Raw genomic sequence first — 24,107 nt, 5'->3', positions numbered from 1 at the left:
ATAGTAATAAAAATCAATCAATCAATCAATCAATAAAAATAAATTTTAAAAATAGCAAAACAAAACTTGCTTAACTTAGCTGAGATGAAAGAACCAACTTGTTTTAGTGGGTCAAACCATAATAACTAGTGGTGGGCAGATCCATCCAAATATCAATACATACATTGGTATCGATATTGAACGATACCAGTGCAATGAGATCAATATTTAGTTTAGTTTCTATTCAGCATTGCTCCATGCTGCTCCAGCCTGAACTCTGCCTGAGATGTTTGCTTCTTATTCATTGCAGTGATAGTTTTGTACACTTTATTCAAGAAAAGAATTCCAGATATCGCAATGTATGGGAGAACATTGTTTTATTATTGTTGGAACAAACGTTTTTATTATGATAAAAAAAAAAAAAAATTTCTGTTTATCTATAAACTATTCCCAAATTCTGTTTTAGGTCTCAACTAATTAATAAACCAAATGAAAAATCATAAAACACACAATTCATCCAGCTTTGCAATTTTACGGTGGCTCAGAAGGGCCAACAGCACAATACACAACACGACAACAAAAAGTCACAACACAACAGCAAAAGCCACAACACAGCAGCAAAAAGACACAACACGACAACAAAAAAGTCACAACACAACAGCAAAAAGACACAACACAACAAAAAGTCACAACACAGCAGCAAAAAGCCACAACACGACAACAAAAACTCACAACACAAAAGCCAAAAGACACAACACAACTAAAAGACACAATACAACTACAAAAAGTCACAACACAACAGCAGACAGTCACAACAAAAAGACACAACACAAATGCAAAAAATCACAACACAACAAAAATCCAAAAAGTATCCCTGATGCAAGCCTGTAATTACTTGATATTGCTCTGTGGGTGTCACACCACTAAATACTGATACTCTGTTGTTACTGACCAGAGACCAAACAAGTCTTGCTTTCCTCACATAAGTATGTCTAGTTATTATGATCAACTCACATTTTGTAATATATTCCTCTTTAAGTTCTGAAGTCATGGGAAGCTTTTATTCAACATTGATAGATGGGGCGCCGGGACAAAAGATCACCAGCTTCCCCGTTTTTAAAAATTGTGCTTCCGAAATCTCTTGATAGCGATTCCGCAGCAGCGATGGACAACCCCACCGCTCCTGTGCCAAGCATGGCAGAAGCCCTTTTTAACGGTACCATTGAACGCCCCACTATATGTTTAGAAGTGACGTGTATCACACTCACGGGTGAATCAATTCATAAAACTACCGTAATATGCACCTAAACGATAGTATAAAGAATATCAACTATGGCTCATTATATTTATCTGTACAATTTGAAGGTTTTAGCTGACTATTTTACCATTTTGTGTGCACAGTCGTTTACCGAACTGCATGACGGGTATTAAAAAAGGCGGGACATTGAAACGTTCGTGGCTGTGATTGGCTGTTCCGGCGCGGTGCTGCGTTCATGTCAAATCGGGTCAAATCTCCTCATATCTGCATTAATAACCACATATTACATATAAAAAAGCATTTTAAATAAATCAGAGAACTGAATCTATCTTGTTTAGCATAATCTAAAGTGTTTATTTTTTGTTCTATTGTTTTGGTAACTAGATAAACTGCGAGACCGGCCATTCTTGTAGCTTGTCCGTCCTTTATTATTCTTCCCTGAACACCCCCGTATATAGTTCCTACCACAGGTAGTGAGCTACCGCTACATTTTTGACTCGTGTGTATCATAACAAGAATAATAACAAGAAACACATAATTTCCTCACTATCTTGCTGTGCATTCACTATAATTAGTTCATGCTTTTCGTCAATCTTCCAGAAGAGGACGCCAAAAAACAAAAAAAAAAACATCCAGACGCAACAATTTTAATTCAACATCTATTTATTTATTTCCTTAATCAATCAGTGAAATCACATCAAATAAAAGGCAAATTCTTTATACATAATATATATATATAAAATAAATAACATTTATTTAATCAATAGGGTGGCATGTGACCAATTGCTGGACTCCTTTGTATGATCCTTGAAGGCATCAAGACCACACTCATGATTTGTATTTATTGATCGTCAACAAAGGGAAACACAGGTTGACAGTTTGAAGTCACTCAAGAATTCTTTCTTTCAATCAGAGCAACAATTCAACAACATAATGAAACTTGTACCGTTGCAAGTCACGCAATTGAATGTTGTTCAGTGAAAGCTTGGTGGAAGGTTAAGAATTCACATAGGGCATGTTGAGTTTTGGATAATACTATATTTGTCATAAATTCGAAGGATGGCGTTCGCATACAAGGATCTTGGGTTTTTATAAAACAATAACTTTGAGCAGTTTGCCTGCTGTACATACAGTAACAAGCTGCAATCAGATTGTATAAACCAGGAGTGTCAAACTCATTTTGATTGGGTTGGAGCATTAAAATTGAGCATAATTCCAAAGTTTTACTGTTTGTATGTAATAAAGGTCTACATTTATTACACAATGTTTTTGACAATTTTGACAAAACAGAGTGAATAGCCCCCCCCCAAAAAAACATGTCCTTCAATTTTGCAGCCTTTTTCAATCACATTGTTTTTACAGTTTGTTTACAATGCTAATGATTCTTCTCGATGAATACGGCAGCTTTCTCTTATTCAAAATTTCTTGTAACAGTATCCCAGTGAGTACATTTTAAAGAGTGGTTACTTTTTGGGGGAAAAAATAGATTTATTGTTTTTTTTGTTGTTGTAATATTTACACTTTGCGATGTCTTGAACGTTGGACACTCGTGGTTCACACATTATGACAAACACAAACACAAGCTTTTTGTAGTTTCCCCGCCCTGACTTCACAGCACATTTACAAAATAATCTGGAAGAAAGAGCAGTAAATAACAAGCTAGCTGTTTCTCTGGATTGCCCAGCCTTATGCTAAGCTAGGCTAATCGCTGCCAGGCGCTAATTCCGGTTCCTGCCAGGAGTGAGGCGTCGATCTTCTCGTCTCGGGCTTGGAAGGATTGTTTCAACAAATGCTTGTCTCGTGAGAACACGGTTTTGTCGTCGTTACTCAGAATGCACACACCTAATGTATCTCAGAAGAAAATATTGTCTCCTACATATTTAGCTATTTTTCACAGATGGATATAGAGTTGTTATTTTCTCCTCATCCCGTTGCTTCAGTCTTTTCAGAATTGTACTTTTTCCTTCACGTCTTTCCGGCGTTTGTCCATTTTGAGAAACCCTCTTGTCTCCATGTGCACTTCTGAAGAAAGGGAGTCATCCTGACTGGAGAACTAACAGCAATGTATTAACATACGATATTATACAATTCAACCCTGTTTTAGATGAGAGGTAAAAGTGAGGAAGGTCGTCCCACATGGACATGGACTTTTTGTCAGATGGTGGTTTCATTCAGTGAACAGCAGGATTTCAAAGCAAAGCATCCCGACGATGACGTTCTCTCTGAGATCATGAAGTCATCTGATTGCCAGACGAAAAACAACAACAACAAAAACACAGAGAGTACAGTGCAGATGAATCCAGATAATAGACTGGTGCCAATGCATGTGAATACATTCCTGAACCGAAGGCTGAAACCACAATAGCCGGATCCCGCAAAAGACTCCCACAAAGTCAGGTCAGCCACATGACCGCAGCGTAAAAACCGTAGAATGGAGGGTTTGTGGTGAGATGCGGGTGAAAGGTGAGCGAGTGTGTGTGTGTGTGTGTGTGTGTGTGTGCGTGGGGGTGCGTGGGGGTGGGGGTCTATCTGGGCTCATGAGCAGCAGATTATTTCAGCTGTGAAGTTTAAAGCCTCTGCAGACCTCAAAGAATGCTTGATCCTCTGCTGAAGGTAGTCGCCGCTTTAGTGTGCCCAGACGTCGCTCACATTGACAAAATAAACCAACCGAGAACAAGCTAGGAAAACATTAACTACTCTTAGAAAGGTAAAAACAAAACACAACCAAAAAAAAATCATCAAAAGTGCCACTTCACACTTCAGGATTAACATTTTCCCTTAAACGTCATCTTTTGGGCTAAGTTTTAATAAAAAGTTTGCTCTTTTGTGAAACGAAGAAAGATACGCGTACGAAGTGTAAGAGCAAAGCTTCTTGCTTAGCTTAGCTTAGCATAAAGACTGAACGGACGGCGGAATTATTAGCCTAGCTAACGTAGCGGTATCGGTAAGAGTTACGGCAAAAGTCAGTGACAGCAGGTCAAACATAAATCTTTGAATACACTGATAAACTGCCTTGTAACCATTACTTTCTAATTTGTTGTGAAATTCAAGTGTGAGAAGAATTCGTTGGAAGTTGAAAAGGAATACATGTTCATGCTAGGCTACACAATTTAGTTAGCCTGGGAAAGCTAGGTAGGCAATGACTTGCTAAAAATGGCCTTTCAGCGGTTTTCGTACAGCGGACGCAACGACCCATATTGGGACATTAGACAGTCTGATTTATTAAATACTAAAGCTCTGTGAACTGTTGTGGGCCTTAATGCTAAGCTAAGCTAAGCTAAGCTAAACTAAGCTAAAAGTATCCTGATTCGCGTCTTCATATTTTACAAACAAGATGTAACGATGTCAAACAACCCGTTCTCACAACGTGTGATCAAAGTCTGACCATGTCTAGAATCTCTACAAAAAATTATATGGAAATTGAAATTCTACGGGCGAAATACAATTTGAGTTTCACAAAATGATGGAATTAGCGACTAAATATGCCGAAAGTAATCGCAGCTGCGTGGATGATGAATCAGCGTGGCAAACATTTTCCAAAGCTGAATCCAAAATTCTGATTCCTGAAAATTAAAATTAAAATGAAAAATGACAATAACAATAAAACGGAATCATTCTTCCATGTTTCTATTAAAGGTCTGATGATTTTGAGATCAACCACTGGATGCCTCGCTGCTATCAATACCTCAATGAGCTCGCCTACCTTAATCACAATGATCTATCGTTTATGTATACACCTGAACTACAAATAATCTCTTATCTTTTTACAAAAACGTCACTCGCCTAGTCACAGGATGACGAAAAGGTTTAAATCAGTTTGGCGTGAGTGCACACAGCTTACAGTAGCAGGAGGAGCACATTGATTTAATAAGGTGACACTGAATACAGAGTGCGTTGTGTCCGTGGAATAGCTCTTCGGTGACCGTTTAGCGCTCGTCCCTATAGATATCACTATTATTTACAATGGCACAGTCACAACAGATCGCAGGCAAAAGCATTGCACAAACTTGGACTGGTAGAAACCCACAATAGTGCCGTATGGAATGGAAGGTGAAGCCAGACCAATAAGAGTCCGTCGGTTCTTTCTCACACTTGGGTAGTCCATCAACTCCCTTTTCAATAAAAAAGGACTGGCGACCCGAATAGCCCCGACTCATGCTACACCATGGATTTTAACAAACGACTCGCCTAAAAGATAAACATGGGAACGTACACAAGCCCCCTCGGGTTAGGAAACATGCCCCGTTTTCTACAGAACTCGACATAGAGGAGGTGCATGAAGGTGAGGAAGTGGCAGATGGAGGAACCACGTGGTGCCGAGGCCTGACTGAGCTTCGATGGACGGCTGTGAGACGAGGTGAGCGTCTTGGCGTGGTGTTTTTTTTTTTTGGGGGGGGGGGGGGGGGGGGGGGGGGGGCGTTTCCGAGTCAGCAGTGGCAGCCCTTCTCAGCAGACGCCGTGGCCAGCTCCTCCTCGTCGTCGGCTGGGTAGAGGACCTTGGCGGTGAGGCCGCTCTTCACGCCGTCCCAGCCGTCGCGGGTGACGATCTCCCCCATCTTCATCAGCTCGTAGATGTCCTTGGTCAGCAGCTCGAAGGCCCGGTCCACGTTGCTGTTGCACTTGGCGGACGTCTCCACGTAGCGGATGCCCAGCTCTGCCGCCAGCTGCTCGGCCTCGTCCCGGGTCACCTTGCGGTCCTTGTTGAGGTCGCTCTTGTGGCCGATGAGGATGTAGACCATGTGGTGAGGCAGGATGTGCTCACTCACCTCCTTGTGCCACTCTCTCACATGCTCGAAGGTCTTGCGGTTGGTGAGGTCGAAGACCAGCAGGCCTCCGACGGAGTTGCGGTAATAAGATGTTGTGATGGACCTGGTGAACGGAAACATTGACTGTACGTTAGTGATGGACAGCGGAAATATTTAAAAGCCTCACTTCATAACACCCAGATGGATGGATGGAGGGAGGGAGGGAGGGAGGGAGGGAGGGATGAGTCTATGCACGTCCCAAGTCAGTTCTCAAGACCTAACAAAGGGTGTATCATCAAGTAATTCACAATAATCTTGTTTCTAGTAAATCATCCTTGAAACCAAATCTCAGGCCTTTATTATGAAAGAAAGTGTTGGTTTTCCATTTCCTTTAAAGGGGTCATATTATCCAGCTTTTCAACACTTTCACATGGGTCTCATTGGTCCAAAATCATTTTATTCATAGTTTATTGCCCCAAATCCAGATTTTCATCCATTTGAATATTGGATCATAGGAGCTGCATTCAGAATCTGCTGTGTCATGTGTGAGCTGAACTGGCTCCGCCCACACATGACCATCTTGGGAAGAGGAGGAAGTACTTCCTCTCGTGGTGCCATGTGCCAGAGCAGAGCTGCCTATTTGTGGGAGGAGTCAAAGGGAGGGCCTACCTTGATTGTGATTGGCTAAACCCCCGATGACACTATATAGGGTTTGATTTCTGATTGGCTGGTTGGAGCAACACACTTTTTAAAAAATGAAACAAGCCAGAGAGAGAGAGGACAGACTTTCTTCACTTCTGGGGCGTCAGTTCAGGTGTGGGGACGATTATTACTGTTGGAAAAAAACCATTAGAAAGTCAATTTTGCATAATATGACTACTTTAACTGGGACGTTAAGAGTCATGATTTTGTATTGTCCTTTAAAGTCAACATCCAGTAAAGCTATAATGTGAGAAAGTGAAGAAATTCAGTATTCAATTCCCCAGCTGTCACTTGGTGTGAGACCTGGTGTTTGAACTGGGCAATTTGAGGACCCCTGCATTCATTTATACTGTGATAATATCCAGTTCTGGTCCAAGTTCCCAGTTCACAGCGTCCTGCATTACTACTGTCTCCAGGTTGAAGTCGATATGGAAGCTTCCAGTTGGACCACATTCAGACGCACCTTTCCAACTTCCCAGCCTGTGTATTAACGTAGAGAGGCACAAATCAGCCGTGCAACCAAATTCAGGCCAAGTCATTTAAAAAAAAAAAAATTTTTTTAAACCGATTATCAATTTACACATCAGGTCAGTTCACGCAAGCTTGAATCCACACTCGCGTCTTATGAAAACAAGTCTGGGAAAGTCACAAGGTTCCATATGCAACTCGCCAGTAAATCTGCAAGTCGTTAAGCTTTCTGAAAGCCAGCCGCTAATACAACACTCCGAGTTGAACCATTTCTCTTCAGAGCTCTGTGGATTCTGTTTAACTGTGACATTACTGAAAAAAAAAAAAAACAACGTAGATCCCCCTCCCATTCAGATGAAATTAATGAAAAACATACTGGAACGGCACTTTTAGGACTGCAATACTGATAAGATACCGATACGGTAGTGAGTTGATATTAGGATGTTACTGATAGGATACTGATATGATAATGATACTGTAATAAACTAGATATCGACATAATACCAATACTTTGTAATTAAAAAAAAAAAAAAATGAGGGTAACCCTGCACTTATGTGTTAAATGTGTTTTCAAAGCAGATTGTATATTTTTCCTATTTCTATCCCAGCTTCAGACAAAACACTGCAGTCGGCTGTCACCTGGACACAGCTGAGCTTCTGACTTGAGGCTCCAGCATCTGTGGGGGGATTTTTATAAAACTCTATCAGCATCATTAAAGTCATGTGGAAGATGAATTATCCTTATTGTTATAATGGTACCGGTAACCAGTTCAAAGTAGAAGGTAGATGGTGTAACACCTTACGACTTTAATGAAAAAAGACACGTTTACCCAATAATAATAACTAAATGTAAAGGTTGATATTTTAACATGAGAATCGTTAAAAATAAATATATATATTTACACGGTGTGGGAAGTATTGTTGTAGGTTGAATGTGTGCGTTTCTTCCTTGACACAATTTTAATAAATCCATAGGCTATGCCTTTTCGCTATTATGAAATGTTGAAATAATTGAGTGAAAAATAAGTAAAATATCAAGACAATCTAATTCAGTGGGTCTTCTTTTGATTGGTCCAACATGTTGACTTGCAGAGCATTAATCCATCTTGCATGAACACTTAACATTTATTGCACAGCATGTTTTAGCTGATAGCACCCCCACCGCTACATTTTGTTGTTTGGCGACATTCTATATGATGTGATTGATATTTTATTTGACAAACTACTGACTCATCCTTTAATTTAATAGTCGGCGTTAGATGATAGCAATATTATAATCCAATTTAAAAAAAAAAAAAGAAGGTTATTGGTCACCTTGGGCTGCAGGATATTTGCATTAAAAACAAAGGGGGTCCCAGACAGGGACCCTGCAGAATTCCTTTCAAAATGCAAGTGTGTCTGGGAGGTTCTTAAAAACCAGCTGTCTAGTTTTCCTCAAACAACGAATCTCTCTCTCTCTCTCTCTCTCAGGGAGGAAAACACCCTCTGAAGCCTGAGCTTCAAACAGGGGAAGGCAGATCTGAGGAGCACAGAAGTGCTTGAAAAAGGAGACGATTCTCCGTGACAGCAGGAGAAAGCACAGCAAACACAAAGCAAACGGTCTGATGAATGAAGGGAAAACACCAGTGAAAGGATGGAGGTTTGAGATTGTGAGGGACCCAGACCAGGGCCTTCGGTCTGAGCAGCAGAATAAAAATGGTCGAGGCTGAATGATGCAACTCCGTGTTATTTCAGAGGATCGGGGCATCGTTTTGCCCCCCCCCCCCCCCCCCCCAAACACACTTCATTTCGCCCCAAACAGACAGTAAGCAGCCCTGATTTTAACTGGATGGATGGAGCCTCGACACAAGGCCTCTCGTTTTTTTTAAATTTAATTAAATTTTTTATTTTTAACCCCCTTAAGCTTCGATACTCGATGTAACGTTGATCTGGGGGTTGGTTTTCTTTCTCGTCTTTTCCCCCCTGCCGGTACACGTCGTACCTGAACCGCTCCTGTCCCGCCGTGTCCCACAGCTGCAGCTTGATCTTCACCCCGGGCTCGATGTCCAGGGAGCGGGCGTAGAAATCCACGCCGACCGTCGGGTCCGCCACGTCGCTGTAGATTCCGTCCGTGAAGCGCTTCAGCAGCGACGACTTGCCGACCGTGGAGTCCCCGAGCAGGATGATTCGGAACTGGTATTGCCAGAGAATATCCATGGCATGACTCTTGGAGGAGAGAGGAGGAAGAGGAGCAGAGCACCGCGAGAGCCGTGCGCGTGAGACAAAAGCCCGGTGCGCGGCGCCGCGAGCACGGAGACTCCCGCTACCGAGCCGCTGCAACAATCATGTGATGGACTCACCTATCGCCCCCTATGAACCTGCGGGAACCAGCTGACTGCGTTATTGCCTCTCACGGGGTTTTAAAAGGCTCCAGTTGCCCTCCACATTTCCCTCCCTCGTGAGGTTATTGTCTCAAACCGCGCGCTTCTGCTCGCCGCTGTTGCTGTCCGTGGTTCTGAAGTTACTTCACGTTTACTTGCACCGGTCATTCATCTTTCCCCCTCCCGCAACGTGTATAAACGCCCTCCTCTTTGAATAAACAAACAATTAGTGGTTTATGTGTCACAAACAAGTGCGTCTGTGTTGACTTTATGGCGTTAAAACGGACTGAAACGCGAATACGTAGACGCGCCGCCATATTGGATGGGTCTCAGTGGAACACCAGAGTCCAGAGAAAGGATGTTTACTGCAGCCCCTTGTTGTCATAGTTTAAAATAGATCACAAAGATTTACATTTAATTTTATTTATGTAGTGCCAAATATAATACAGTCATCCCAAAGCACTTTTATAGAGAGATAAAACTCCTTTTCAACAGGAAAAACCTTCAGAAAGAGACCCAGAGGAGGAGACTTTCTGCAGTTCTGGTTGGGATCAGGGGATTCAACTCAATTCAGTATAAATCTATTTGTATAGTGCCAAATACAACACAATTCAAATAACTTTCATAGAAAAAAACCCCCAATAAATCCACACGACCAAGTATAAGTGACGGTGGAAAGCAAACACTTTCCACTGGCCTGGGCGATTTCAAAATCTTACATATTATCTTTAAAGCTTTGATTGGTTTGGGGCATAAATACATGTCACATATTATACTAGCTGAATATGAAACACCCAGACCCCTGAGGTCCTCAGGAAGAGGTTTACTCAGTGTTCCCAGAGTGAGAAGAAACAACACATCTTTTAATTCCTAAATGCTCCTCACTCTTTAAAGATTCCACAGGCACTTCCAACTGGTAGGAGGAGAAAATATGTTTTTTCTTTCCAGAAGACCTTTCAGGAGTGTTGTCATCCGCAAAGGGATGTATGAGCTTATTTTCACTTCATACGGCCTTTGCAACTTCATGTGAAGCATATGTTGAAACAATTAAGATGGATGGATGAGGTTAGAATGTCAAGTTACTTCTGTGTTTCAGATTAACTGACTATAGCACAGATATAAACATTTCGATTCTGTCAATTATTTGGCATTCTCACATATATTGGCATTTTCGTTGTTCTTTTGTCATCACTATATTGGTATGTCATTACGTAACTGCAAAGTGAGTAAAGTTGTCATCTTCTTCAGAATAGTACATACTCTGCTTTGATCTGAGTTGGCGAATATTATTGAATGAAATGAGACCGCATGCCCGGTCCAATATGGCTACCGCATTGACGTGTCGCCTCAAAAAGAACATAGCTGTCAGTCTGGTCAATGTTGCCCGGTCCAATATGTCTCTGACACAATTTGTCACGTGATGCCAGCAGACCAATCACAGTGATGAACCGGAGGAGGGCGGCTGTATATATAAAGGCAGCGAGCCGCTACTTTCTCTCTCTTCCTTCCTGCGATTCGTCTGAGGAAACGCCTGAAGTTCCCGGTGAGTGGCTTCCTACTCTCATTAAAGCGGTTTGTGTGGAACTACGACGCTCATTAGTTACACTTTACCGTCAATACTTGGTGATCGTAGTTTGCAAACTGCAGGTTTAAAGCTACACGTTTAAAGGACGTATTAAAAATCGCGCGTGCTGCTAGGCTAAGCTAACTGCTAAGTGAAGTGTACCACGTGGTGGAGTATTCCCCAATTTAAACCCTTTAATTTCCTTCCATCCGTTACTGTCCCGCTTGATTAGATATATTCTGTCAGTATTGTATTCTCTTTTCTTTAAATTAGCCGATACGCTTCTGATATTGGAGCAGGACTGTTGAATAGGCCCCGTTTAAGGCCACGTGAGCTCCATGCTACAGTTAATTCACTGTTATCATGATGTTCGGCAATCTGTTAAATCTATAGCTTCAAATGTACATTTCACTGACGATTTACTATGTGGTGGCAGCGTTTATTGAACACTTTATCCATTCTTTCCTCGACAGGATTTCTCCAAACATGGCGGCTCCACGTCTCCTCTCCCACCACGAACGCCTACCTGTAGCTGCAGGTGAGTTATTCCCTTCCCAAGCTGCGTCTTTCCAAAGGCTCCGATCGAAGCCCGTCATGTTCCCACGTAGCAGGGACGGGTCAACAGGTAGCCAAGAGCCACTCTTTCACCGACGGTCGCTGCTCAGTTTGAAAGTAGCTGCTGCAGCAACATTAAGGGGAAGGACACTGGAATGAAATCACTTGATCTGTTGTAACACCACTTTGTTTTCCATTTTTAACAGATGTTGGATGATCTACAAAGAGCAGAGTGATGGAAGAAGACCTCACCAGCAGGTACTTTTGATGAGAATCTTCATTGTTGCTGGATTCTGGCTGTGATGACAAACTTGCCCTCACTGAGTTTACGCCTGATTGACTCTTATTTACTGAGCCACGTTTTCTGCAGCTCTGATACTCTGACCAGATAGTGCAAACTTTCTAACGACATACTTCTTGTAGGTGATCATGACGGATGAGATGACGAGGAGTAGATGACGCTTTGACACGTCAAGGTAATTTTTAGTGTGTTTAGTGTGCTGCATGCAATGCAAAAGGACCCGAGCTTGTCTGTAGCTCCCGGTTCTCAAACTGTGTGCTAGAAAATGGGGTGGTCTTTGACTGCTGTGGCCTCTCTGTGCCATCAGCAGCCACTCAACTGTCCTACAGGCGCCCCATTACAATCACAGATGTGAAAGACGGACCTGCATCCTCTGATCGTTTCTTTCTTTGTAGGGATTGATCGATCGGGTCGTGAGCCGCGATCGGACATCCAGCAGCGCATCGGCTCGCTTCAGTCTGAGGTGAGTTTATTTGAAATGACGCACGTGTACCCGATGTGATCTGTGATGACCATTTTAACAAGGTGACTGCTCGGATGAAACTAGCGGATATGGGACTGAGATCTAAACGACAATTAACGTGAATGTAGACTCTTGCTGTGTCAAACTGAACAAGTTCTTTTAATTTCAGCTCCGGTGTCGGGAGGAGACTGCAGGACTTGAAGCAACATGCATGGAAGTGATTGTAAATGGTGGAAAAATGCAATAAAAAAACTGAAGTTAATTGTTGGGAGTTCTTTTATTAGGATGTAACATGATGGATGCAAAAAAGGTTGTAACGGCACGTATTTACAGTAAGGCCACCACAGCGTGCAGACCTGGAGAGGGTTTTCATGCCTGAAGGTTTTTGCACGTTTGTCCAACGCAGAATTCAGTCGCTGAAGGATCCAGAGTCCGACTGAAGAGGGAAACATCAGTTTAACCACAGGCAGGGAAATGACACAATGGACAACATGAGATAAATGGCTTGGTGCAGGGATCTGCAACTTTTAATGATCCCAAGATGTGGGATTTATTCTTTTGGAGCATCTCATTATGATCTAAAATGAAATTTCCATCCTGACTTAATGGAGTTCTAAAAGTTTTAACTTTGCTGCTGTGCCTCGTATCCAGATTAGAACATTTTGGGGTTAAAACTGGTCTGAAAAAGCTTTACATTTCAGAGCTGCAGGACTATTGTACATATATAATACTTCAAATATTGACAAGTTCATATAAATACTGTGGCCACCTGCATTTTCAGTATTTTAGCTGTTACCATTTCCAGCTCCATTAATTTGTCCAGATAAAATACTTGGATTAAGTGAGGTATGGACATTTTTACATAAACTTCCATTGAGAAGCAATGAGGCTCGACAGTTCCTAAAAGTGTTTACACTGGAAGGTGCATCATGTTTACAAAATGATTCGTAGCACCAGAGACTTAAGCTTTGAAGGGGTTTAAAGATTCTTGGATTTGAGACTTTTGCAAAAATAATCCCAGCATGACCAGACTCGAAGTGTTCAGTATTGAAAATGAGCCAATAAGTGATCATTTGCCCTTTATACATGTAATCCATGACTTAAAATCACTTTCATCAAGCAGAAATGGGACGGTAGCTTCCATCAGGGGTATCAAATGTAAAGCCCATAATGCAAAAGTTGAACATTTCACTTTATTTTGTATCAGAATCCACCTTTTGTTGCATTTGACCTTTTCAGTCCCTCAAGATGAACTAATGAGCTGCACATCACTGATCCAGATGGTTCTCAGTCTTAAAATGGCATCTAAGGCACTCGAGTCAAATATATTCCTCCTATATTACAGTAACTTAAAAGCCATGAATGAAAACCTTCTCGCCTCTGTACTTGAGTCATTCATTCGAGATGGATGGTAGCTTGAGTTCTGAGATCTCAGAGTCTGGTGTGCTGCTGCCGCTCCGGTCGCTGTACGTGTCTCTGTAGAGGAGAAGAAAAAAATAAAAACTCAGTCTGCAAATATACGAGTAAACTGAGAACCTGAAATGAAACTGCCAGGTTCAGTTGTGGCTCTCGGCACAAGGAACTGCAGCTTTTCTTTTCACACTTTCATGTGTTATTATTACATCCTGTCTAATTAATAAGAACCTTGAAATTTGAAGACATGAGCCTCTTTATATAGTTTTCTTTCTACAAAAGAATTGCCATCACTGACCCGTTTAAGCTCCTTGGCGCCCCCCAGAGGCCTGTATCACACAAAACCGCTGGTCTTCTCTCTCTTAACCTCTTAAGTTCACAGCTACGGTTCATTCCTGTTTTCACGCCATTACCACAACTTGAAAACAACGGGAGCGTGTACGAGTCGCTCACCGTGGCGACAGCCGACAGCCCTTCTGTAAGTAGCTCTGCAGCTTCCCGGCGGCGGCCAGCAGCAGGCCGAGGTAGGGGGGCGACGGCTTGATGGGGCGGGAGGTGAACTCGGGGTGGTACTGCACTCCCACGAAGTACGGGTGGTCTGGAAGAGGACGGCAAGAATCAAACGCGAGGCCTCAAACCGAATTCAGGAGCCGAGAAAAGTCCCGGGATTCCTCACCGTCCAGCTCGATGACCTCCATCCTCTCTCCCTCCACATCCTGACCGACGAAGCGGAACCCCTTCGCCTCGAAGTGGCCTTTCAGCTCCGGGTTCACCTGACCACCAAGACACAAGAGTTAATAAGGGCAGAAAAACAAAGGCAGAGAAATACTCAAACTGTTTACGGTTCTCGGGGCTGGGTCGTAAGACTCACCTCAAAACGATGTCTGTGTCTCTCCTCCACGTACTCGGCGTCTCCGTAAAGCTTTCCTGGAAAACGGGGAGGGAAGGTGAGCGTGGATCTACGAGAACGCGGATGAGTCGGCCGTTTGAACGGCTTTAAGTGACCGATGAGAACCGTCTCGCCGTTGTGAGCAAATTGAGTCGGAGTTACCGTCTAACCGCATTTCTAAAAAGTGGCTTTGACGCGCTGGAGTGTCATTTTGACTGCTGCTGTCGCTTGCAGCAGCGACGGACACGAAGGAAAGCAGGGTCACCAGTTAACAGGGAGACCAGTTAATCCAAAACACCACATTTGCTGCTTTATCAGGACATATTAGCGACGGAAAAAAAAAAGAGGCAAAAAATGAGTCAAAGGAAACGTATGTGTCATTTGCAACCGAGCGACCCGCTCCTCGCTCCTCGACCAGACTCACTCAGCACGCTGCTGCTGCTCTTGAAGATGGTCCGCCTCTTCCCCAGCCGCATGGTGCCGCCCATCTGACCCGGGTTGTGCTCCGGCATGTCGATCACCTGGCCATCGAAAAAGCAAAGCTTTGGAATTACCGACTCTTCTGGAGCCTCACGGAGGAGCGAGGTGAACCGTGGAGGAGTCTTACCACGGGATGCTTCGAGTCGGGGTCGAACTCGGTCGAGTTTGCATCTGACGGGAGAAACGGAAAACACGTGTTGGGATAAACTGCCACCAGCTCTGTGACTTACAGCGTGTTAAACATGGTACGTATAAACAGTTGGGAGTAACACGTTACTTAAAAAAAAATTCCTCCAGGTAAACTTGATTTGGTCACAAAAATGTCTCCTTTGGTCATAAATGTTGCAGACCCCTGGTATAGACTTTAAATATATATAAATAACTAGTAATATCTATTACATTTAAACTTGCACAACACTGCTTGTAAATGGAAAAAGGAATTATTGAAAGCCATTTTAGGAGTACTGCCTTCTAGTGGCTGGAGATGGTATTAAACATATAGTTCTTTCAGAAACCATTAATGCTTGTTAACTTGACAGAGGACCAAGACATTTACACATCTTCTGGATTCCTCTTGAGACCTAAACAAGCGGTCTGTCGTGGCGTTACCTGTCCATCCCAGCGTGTTCCTGGCGAACTCGCACACCGCCAGCTGCATCCCCAGACACACACCTGAAGACACAGCGACGCCGTTAAAACATGCAGATCCAGGACGGATCAGAGAATCCAGATCCCCAAACCTACCGAGGAATGGCTTCTTCTGTTTTCGCGCCCAGTTGATGGCGTGAATCTTTCCTTCGGTTCCTCGGACGCCGAAGCCTCCTGGAACCAGGATGCCGCTGAGGAGACGGTGGAAAAGAGGAAATCAAACTCAATATGCAGGCGAGATCTCCGCTCTGTGCCGACAGGAAATTAGCTCGTGAGCCGGGAGTCGAAGGGATGATCGACCCGTCGGTTGGTTTTCTCTTGATCCGATACAAAAAGCAGGAACTCTCTGCCGTTTCGTTTCAGAAAACTTTCGTATTTACATGGCAACGTTTTGAAAACGACGTCACAGAAATGGCAAAAATACCGAAAACAATCCAGTTAGCATATTGGGTGTAGTTTTAGTACTGAAAGCACACACACATGCAGCAGAGAACAACGGGGTCCAAACATTAACAATGAGAGAACACGGACATTCTAGTGGACAGACCACCAAGTTGGGTTGTTATTATGGTGACTGTCAAAATAAAAAGTCCCAAGTCCCAGGAGAATATGGACTGGGAGTCATGACAATACAGAGGAAACTTTGTTCTGATTGGCTCCACTGAGCATGTGCAGAACTATTGGAAGACCGGTTTACTACAGCCATGTGCAGTAGCCGCATTTCTAAAATGTTTCCATGGACACAGAATTGGAGTGTTTTCAAAAAGTTGCATTTCCCCCGTCTCCACGGTGACGTAGTTGCAGTGTTTTTCAAAAAGTGTGTTTCCCCCCCGTTTCCATGGAGACAGAATTGGAGCATTTTGAAAAAGTTGTGTTTACCCCGGTTTCAGGGAGATCGAGAGTTTTCAAAAAGTTACGCTTTCCACGTCTCCAAGGAGACATATAATTTTCAAAAAAGTTGCATTTTTGCCTGTTTCTACACGGCTTCCAGACGAGTTAACATCTGAAATCTCAGCTTATGGGCAGATTGACCTCTAACAAACCGTGAAATTTATTTATCACAGAAGAAAGATGCCAAAACCTCCTGAACAATCCAACGTATCAGACTCTACTATCAGCAGGTCTCGTTGGGTTACGACAAGACGAGCGGAATAATGCTGAGGCTGTACCAACGTTACAGCACGACATGTGATTTTGTTGCGTGGAACTCACTCTGCGCTGCACAGTTTCTGCCAGGCTTCGTGGTATTTCACCGGCTCCTCGTGGAGGGTACTCGGCTCCAAAGAGGCCGAGTCGATGTACTGGAAGGAAGACATGGACGGAGCATAGATGGTGCATTCAGGAATCAGTATTCAAGCTGGGAAAATACATGCTATATGTTTAGCATTAGCTGGTGGCTGCATGTTTCGCGTAAGCTGGTAGCTACATGTTTAGCATTAGCTGGTAGCTACATGATTAGCGTTAGTTGGTGGCGGCATGGTTAGCGTTAGCTGGTGGCTACACGTTTGGAGTGAGCTGGTGGCTACACATGTAGCAGTAGTTGGTGGCTACAAATGTAGCATTAGCTGGTGGCTACATGTTTATCATTAGTTGGTGGCTTCTCTGGGCGTCCACACTGATTGGTAGATTCCAGGAACACGTTAGTACCTTAACTTCTAACTTGTGGCTGATGGCGAGTGCCGAGTGCTCCAGAGCTTTGATGACCGAGGCGTAGGAGTCGGAGAACTTTGTGTATTTCCCCACCAGAGCGATGGAGCAGTGCTCCAGCAGCCTGTCCGACCTGCGCGAAAGGGAAACCACCACGTTTAGCGTCAGCAGCTGACCGGGTTGCGTCTTTGCGGCTCCCGCCGCCGACTCACCGGTCGGACATCTCCTTCCACTTGGTCAGCATTTTCCTGGGCCGGGCCTCGATGGGCATGTTAAGCCTCTTACTGAGGTAGCCCACCACACCCTGGTCCTCCAGCAGCAGAGGCACTCTGTAGATGGACGACACGTCGTGGACGCAGATGACCTGCGGGCGGAGCAGGAGTTTAAAAGCAAATATCTCACAAGACGAGAGCCTGCGCTCCGGAAGCTGCTCCCCGTGAAGGTCACAGGTAAAGTAATGGTGGCTCCTCACCTGTTGAGGTTCCACGTGGCAGAACATGGAGATCTTTTCTTTGACCGAGTTCTCCAGAGTGGTGGCGCAGCGGCACATGATCTGTCGGGAGAGACGAGAAGCTGACGCTTTAATGAGCTCCCCTGGCATAGGAAATGCACCGCATCTGAAAATACTCTTGGGAGTTCAAATGGACCAACATGGCGGCGCCGTGACAAACTCTGTTGTCTCGGTTCCACTACAGCCAGTTTAGACTTTTTAAAAATGTTTTGCGATGCGTTGGGACTCAGCTCCCTGTGCCTCATTTGCATAAATTTGAATGGACTCAACTTTATTCAAATAAGGAACGGGCAGTTCCGTGGTGAGGTGCCGCGGCTCCCAGCATGCACCTCGGTGCGTTCCACATGAGACGATGAATGGGGGGCCTGAATTGGTTGAAGATAACGATGGTGGAAGTGAAGCGTTCGACTCACCAGGTCAGGAGACAAGCCCAACCCCCGCAGCTCCCGGACGCTGTTCTGCGTGGGCTTGGTCTTCTGCTCCCCCGTCGCACTGGGCTGAGGAATCGGGCGACACGAGACCTGGTCTTAGCCGTCAGTCGGGAGAACGTTCCGGCTCAAAACCAAACCGCGGCGGCGTCTTACCTGCGGGATCAGACTGACGTGGATGTTGCAGAAGTTCTCTCTCTTCACCTTGAACTGGAACTGCCTGAAGGCCTCGATGAAGGGCATACTCTCGATGTCGCCCACCGTGCCTCCCAGCTACACACACGCACGCACACACACACAAAATACGACATTAATGATTCTTGACAATCACTGCAGCGAGCGTGAGATACTAATCTATGAGTTGCCGTTGATCATCAGGGTACCCCGAGACTTTGCCTGATCTGAGGTGGTAAAAACAATAAAAACTTCACTTCATTAACCCCCTTTTTTCAATTCCTTTTACCACATTTGCCCAATGTATTTCCATGTGGTGGGAAGCCACATTGGAGGAGCAGAAAAACAATCAGTGTTTTCTCAATATTTATGTAGGAGTGGCAGCCGCTCCTTCAAAAATTCCTTTTTTTTTTATATAACTGTTGCACCTGCCCTGGGTCGGTTACGCGCAACTACTAAGGTAAACTACAGATAACTATCCAGAGTGGACTCCTTGTACTGAGCGAACCAATCTGCACAGACTGGTTTTAACTCTTAACACACCTTGATGAACGGACAACGGACCGGTTTTCCTGGCTGAGCGACACTAAACGGGCCACAATACTATGGGTGGACTCAAATATCTGAATAGTCAGTTGTTGTGGTGGTCTCCGGATATTAATTTTGAGATCCAAATATACACGGTGCTCTGTACGAACAAGCTGCCATTTCTTACAGTGGAAAAGTTTTTTTGAAATACGTTTTGCATAAATGTTCTTAGAACGTCGTTTTATATTTTTCTTTTGAAGTGTGTTTATTCTGTCGAAATGTACCTGGTATTTGAGTGTGTTCAGAAACTCATTTTGAGATGTATATACACACACATACACAGTAGAATAGAATATATTGCGATATATATATATATATATATATATATATATAGTTTTGTGACATAATTGAATTCAATGCTGACTCAGCTAGTTTTAACACATTCAAAAAAACAAAGTTGATACCCTTCAAAACGACCCTCCAATGAATCTTTGGTGACCCCCAGATCCAGTGAACTGTTCCGTACTTTATTTTGAAGGTTGTTGTTGGTGAGCGAGTTCAGGGTCGAACGACTGGTTGAGCGTTCGTAGCGTTGAGCCGTGACAGGAAGTCGTTATACATTTAATGCCCCGAGTAGTTGTGTGTGTGTACGGAATTTCTGCCTGTCACGTACTTGAAAGGCAGGTTTTTCCACTGAAAGTATTGTGAACAATGCTGACGTCCACAATTCCTCCAAGAAAACATTTCTTATCTGATTAGCAACCTTTTGTGTTTGAACCGTCAATATTTCTCATAGAGATGTTGACTTGCTAAAGAAAATCATTAATCGGAGTCTTTATCAGTGAAGTGAACACTTGCAGGCTGAGCTCTGCTCCGAAGACGCTCCATAACATTTTCCGTCTCTTTGTAAAACGAGAGAACAGAACCTTTCTGAAATTTTGAGCATTGCACAGGATGACACACTCCGGCTGTTTGCGTGTAAATAGACAAAGTGAATATAGTTCTTAAATCTATTTCAGTCTATGTTTTTGTTTCGTTCTTACTAATACGTTTTTAACTTGCTTTTAACTGCTATTTTAACAGAACGTAAAGTGACTTTGGGTCTATGAAAGGTGCTAAAAAAATCAAGGTTTTTTTTTTAAAAATAGTTTTCAAACATCGCTGTCTAAACGCGAAACTTTTCTAAAACGAAAATGCAAAAAACGAGCCGTTTTTCATTCCAAACGTTGTTTTGTAAACAAGGCCTGAAACAAAAATGGAAAAAAAAAAAAAAGAAGACAACCAAACACTGTCCTGTAAACTGGTGACATCACATTCCCACCACCGTCTGTGATTTATAGTTTGCTGAAGGCAAATAACCCACAAGAACCACCGGGACCAAACGGGTTGGATCGCGGCTAAACGGGGCTTCAACCACTGGAGCTTTAGAGTCTCCAGCGCCTGCTGAGCTTCGGGCCTGTGACTTTTACCAGGAAGCAGATTCAATCTGCGGCAAAACCAATGAGAGGAATCTCACGCAGAAGCGGGGAAAAACAAGCTCGAAGCGAACTTACCTCGATTACGCAGACCTGAGGCTCGACGCCGTCGTCATCCACGGGCACCCGGGCCTGTTTCACGACCCACTCCTGGATGGCGTCCGTGATGTGCGGCACCACTGAAAGAGAAGGACGCCGACGGCTCCACGTTAAGCCGTCACCCTTGTTGGGAGAGCGTCTGATGAGAAAAAGAAAAAAGGTGACTTACCCTGCACCGTCTTGCCCAGGTAGTCGCCCCTCCTCTCCTTGTTGATGACCGACTGGTAGATCTTGCCCGTGGTCAGGTTGTTGTCCCTCGTCAGCCGGATGTCCAGGAAGCGCTCGTAGTTCCCCAGGTCCAGGTCCACCTCGCCGCCGTCGTCCAGCACGAACACCTCGCCTGGGCGGAGAGACGATTCAGTGGCTGCCCCGCTTCCCCATGTTGCTCACCGGCGAGCGGCGGCTCCCGCAGACCTACCGTGCTCATAGGGCGAGAAGGTGCCGGCGTCGATGTTGATGTACGGGTCGATCTTGATGGCCGTCACATGCAGGCCGCAGGACTTGAGGATCGTTCCCATGCTGCTGGCGATGATGCCTTTGCCGATGCCGGAGATGACGCCACCGGTGACCAGGATGTATTTCATCATTTTGCTCCTTTTCCACTGGAGATAAATTACGCGTCAGACTGAGCGTCTCGTGAAAAAACTATTTGGTTTCAACACCAAAATAAACTAAATCCTTCAAATGTCACAAATTTGAAGGAGTTTGTTTGAAACTGCGACGTGTTCCACCTCGCCGTTTTTGTTTTATTCATATATGACCTTTGAAACACTCTTTTCAAGCCGTCAAGTGTGACCTTCCCATTGTGTCAACACAACTCATCACACAACAATAGTGTCTTTATGTTTTAACCACACGACAAATCCTCACAGAACAGGAAACTCCATATTGATTTAACCTGAAAACTCAGAGTACAGCAGATTAACCGAGCGAAGTCGACCAAACACCATCTCGTCTGATCCTGAAGACGCCTATTTCTTCGTGGAATCTTCAACAGTTCCGTTTGTTTTATCTTAACTTCTTTAAACTCACCTTATTCAATACATTTGCTGATACCAGCTTGTGCCTTTGTTGACGTAAAACACTGTTTTCTCACTGAGATTAGCTTCACAAAGAAAGTCGCCTTGTGAACCTGCGTTGGAATGTTTTACTGCCCTTTGAGGAATTTACAATAACTATTTGTACGTATTTGTAGTATCTGCATTGCTTGGGTGTTCATAATGTATGTTGTTTGTCCTTTTGGCATGATTTATGCTATGTAATGGTAATTTTATATTTATTTCGAATCTGGAAGAACTAAATTTGGCATCTTTTTTGTTGTCCTGTGTTAACTGTGTACGTACAGTATTAATACCAACATTAAAGATCAAATGAGAATACGTTGGGAGAGAAAATACACTTATTCACCAAAACTGTGAATAAACAACAAACCGCTATAATAAACAGTGTTATTAACATGTAGCTTGCTAAAACACCCTGCCCTTCGTGTTTATTTCCTCCAATGACTTCGCCGTTTCAAAAATAAAAGGAAGACAAATAAATCAACTTTTACAATCTGAAAACAACTGTTTAAAAAACATTCTAAGTCGTCGTGAGTAGTTCTAAACGTTTTAATCTCCCCAGACAAGCATGGTAAATTAAACTAGCTCGGTTTCTTGCATAGCTCGCACCGAGCGGGCGGAGACTAACGAGCTTCACGTAAAAGAGAAGCGTTTACCCGGTTTGCTCCGCCCGTCCGGGATACCGCTGGGAGCAAAGTCAATGAGAAGAGCTAGCCGAAACCCTAGCCTTGAGCTCGAGGTTACCGCATTGGATCTTATCGCCACATACACAAAACTAACTAATTCAACAGCGCATCTATAGCCGAGAAAAGACAAATTAACACTTTGAAGCTCGATTCTTTATTTGTTTACGTTGAGAAGCTAGCGCGCGTTTTATGCACGTTAGCGGCAACATGAAGGGTCTGCATCCGGAAAGAATTTCAAAACAAAAAAGGAATGAATATTGGCCGACATGAACAGTGGAGACAACTGTCTACATGAGCTTCTTTCACAAATTCAACAACACTACTGTATATCACATAACTACCATCAGTCCCAAAAGATGACAATCCGTATTTTCAGTGTAGTGCGTCATATGTCCCGTTTTCATTAGTTTTATTTTTGGACGTCATATCCCGGATGTTACTGCTCTTACTCGATGCAGCTTTCCCGTGTTTTCTCGTGTTAGCCGAAAGCGTCTCCTTTCAAACGGAATCAGATTTCACTCACCTAAACGTCCTTGGGGGCAGAGCAAACGGTCACCAGAGAGGAAGACTCGAAGCCACTCGCTGTATTTACCTCTAATAAACACCGTTTTTTTGTTGTGTTATTGCGCTGCCCCTGCAAACGATCCTCACACTGACTCACCACGTGTTTGCAGCTCCGCGACGTCACTCGCGCTGCCTTCACCGACAGCTGGGAAATCACCGGTACGATTCAAAGGTTAAAAAGGTTAAAGAGGTTTCAAACTACTCCACGGTCCAGCATACAGAGACTATAAAGATATTTATTCATTTATTGGTTAATAGAATTAAACTACACGTTTAAACGAGGCGTCTTAATGGAAATCAGATTATTGGGTGCTTTGTTTCTGCAGCACTTAAACGCCTCATAGTCTCCAACACTCATTGATAAATAGTAATAAATCCAATGTAAATTTCAGTTACGAAAAAAAAACAACCTTTTTGGGTATGTATGTATGTATGTATGTATGTATGTATGTATGTATGTATGTATGTATGTATGTATGTATGTATGTATTTTACCAACTTCACAAAAACTCATAACCTGAATTACATGAAATTTTCAGGGATGATTTAGGGAGGAACTTGACATCTTTGTGGAGATGGTGTCTTTTGGGATTATTCTTCATGTCATTAGGTGTGTGTGTGTGTGTGTGTGTGTGTGTGTGTGTGTGTGTGTGTGTGTGTGTGTGTGTGTGTGTGTGTGTGTGTGTGTGTGTGTGTGTGTGTGTGTGTGTGTGTGAAAAAACAGCAAAGGCTATCCATAACATCCCAAAATACGATACTATCTCTACAAAGATGTCAATTTCCTCCCTTAATCATACAGAAATACAGAGATAATAAATTATTGGCCAACATGACAAGAAAATGTGACGAAAGAGAAGAACGACAACACCCTATAACACATCAAAACATACACCGGGACAAACACACAATTCCAAAGGATCATAAAGAGACTTTCAAATTGCACAACTCAATCCTAACAGAGAGGAAATAACCCAAAACATCCTCAAAAGACAGCAAAACAGACACAAAACTAGTCTAAAGTTACACAAAACATTGTAAGTGATGTTGAAAATGTAAAAAAACAGACATGATCCCAAAAGACTAACTAATCAGCAGAAAGTTGCACAAAT

The 24,107-nt window shown here is 43.5% G+C and overlaps 2 protein-coding genes and 1 long non-coding RNA gene across 8 annotated transcripts; 1 reads left to right on the top strand and 2 right to left on the bottom strand.

The window, feature by feature from the left end:
* Positions 1-5,664: 5,664 nt before the first annotated feature.
* rab42a (RAB42, member RAS oncogene family a) lies at positions 5,665-9,351 on the bottom strand (the record flags this gene model as incomplete). The annotated part of the gene is made up of 2 exons (XM_080485319.1): positions 9,134-9,351; positions 5,665-6,106 (listed from the first exon to the last, which is right to left on the bottom strand). Exons 1-2 carry the CDS (start codon positions 9,346-9,348, stop codon positions 5,665-5,667), a joined length of 657 nt encoding a protein of 218 aa, XP_080341445.1. The 5' UTR covers positions 9,349-9,351.
* A 1,657-nt stretch (positions 9,352-11,008) lies between these two features.
* On the top strand, positions 11,009-12,657 carry LOC308122354. The gene is made up of 6 exons (XR_013936137.1): positions 11,009-11,055; positions 11,550-11,614; positions 11,838-11,889; positions 12,055-12,107; positions 12,328-12,395; positions 12,565-12,657. It is a non-coding gene; the product is annotated as an uncharacterized lncRNA (long non-coding RNA).
* On the bottom strand, positions 12,650-23,129 carry ctps1a (CTP synthase 1a). Of its 6 annotated transcripts, none has more exons than XM_080484118.1 (19): positions 22,958-23,129; positions 21,106-21,289; positions 20,857-21,027; positions 20,667-20,767; positions 18,568-18,684; positions 18,397-18,480; positions 17,945-18,025; positions 17,685-17,836; positions 17,473-17,605; positions 17,038-17,126; positions 15,922-16,016; positions 15,787-15,849; positions 15,305-15,348; positions 15,122-15,218; positions 14,680-14,735; positions 14,485-14,581; positions 14,262-14,406; positions 13,774-13,871; positions 12,650-12,831 (listed from the first exon to the last, which is right to left on the bottom strand). In XM_080484118.1, the coding sequence occupies exons 2-18, from the start codon at positions 21,272-21,274 to the stop codon at positions 13,787-13,789; spliced, it is 1,779 nt and encodes a 592-aa protein (XP_080340244.1). In that variant the 5' UTR covers positions 21,275-21,289; positions 22,958-23,129; the 3' UTR covers positions 12,650-12,831; positions 13,774-13,786. The 6 variants fall into 6 exon arrangements, with proteins under 6 accessions (XP_080340244.1, XP_080340245.1, XP_080340246.1 ...); XM_080484119.1 differs by having other exon boundaries at positions 23,096-23,123; XM_080484120.1 differs by having other exon boundaries at positions 12,656-12,831; positions 13,766-13,871.
* Positions 23,130-24,107: the final 978 nt, after the last annotated feature.

This window comes from Lipophrys pholis (genome assembly GCF_963383615.2).
Source record: "Lipophrys pholis genome assembly, chromosome: 17".
NCBI lineage: Eukaryota > Metazoa > Chordata > Actinopteri > Blenniiformes > Blenniidae > Lipophrys > Lipophrys pholis.
Note: the sequence above shows the minus strand (reverse complement) of the source record. Positions and strands in the feature narration are given on the sequence as shown.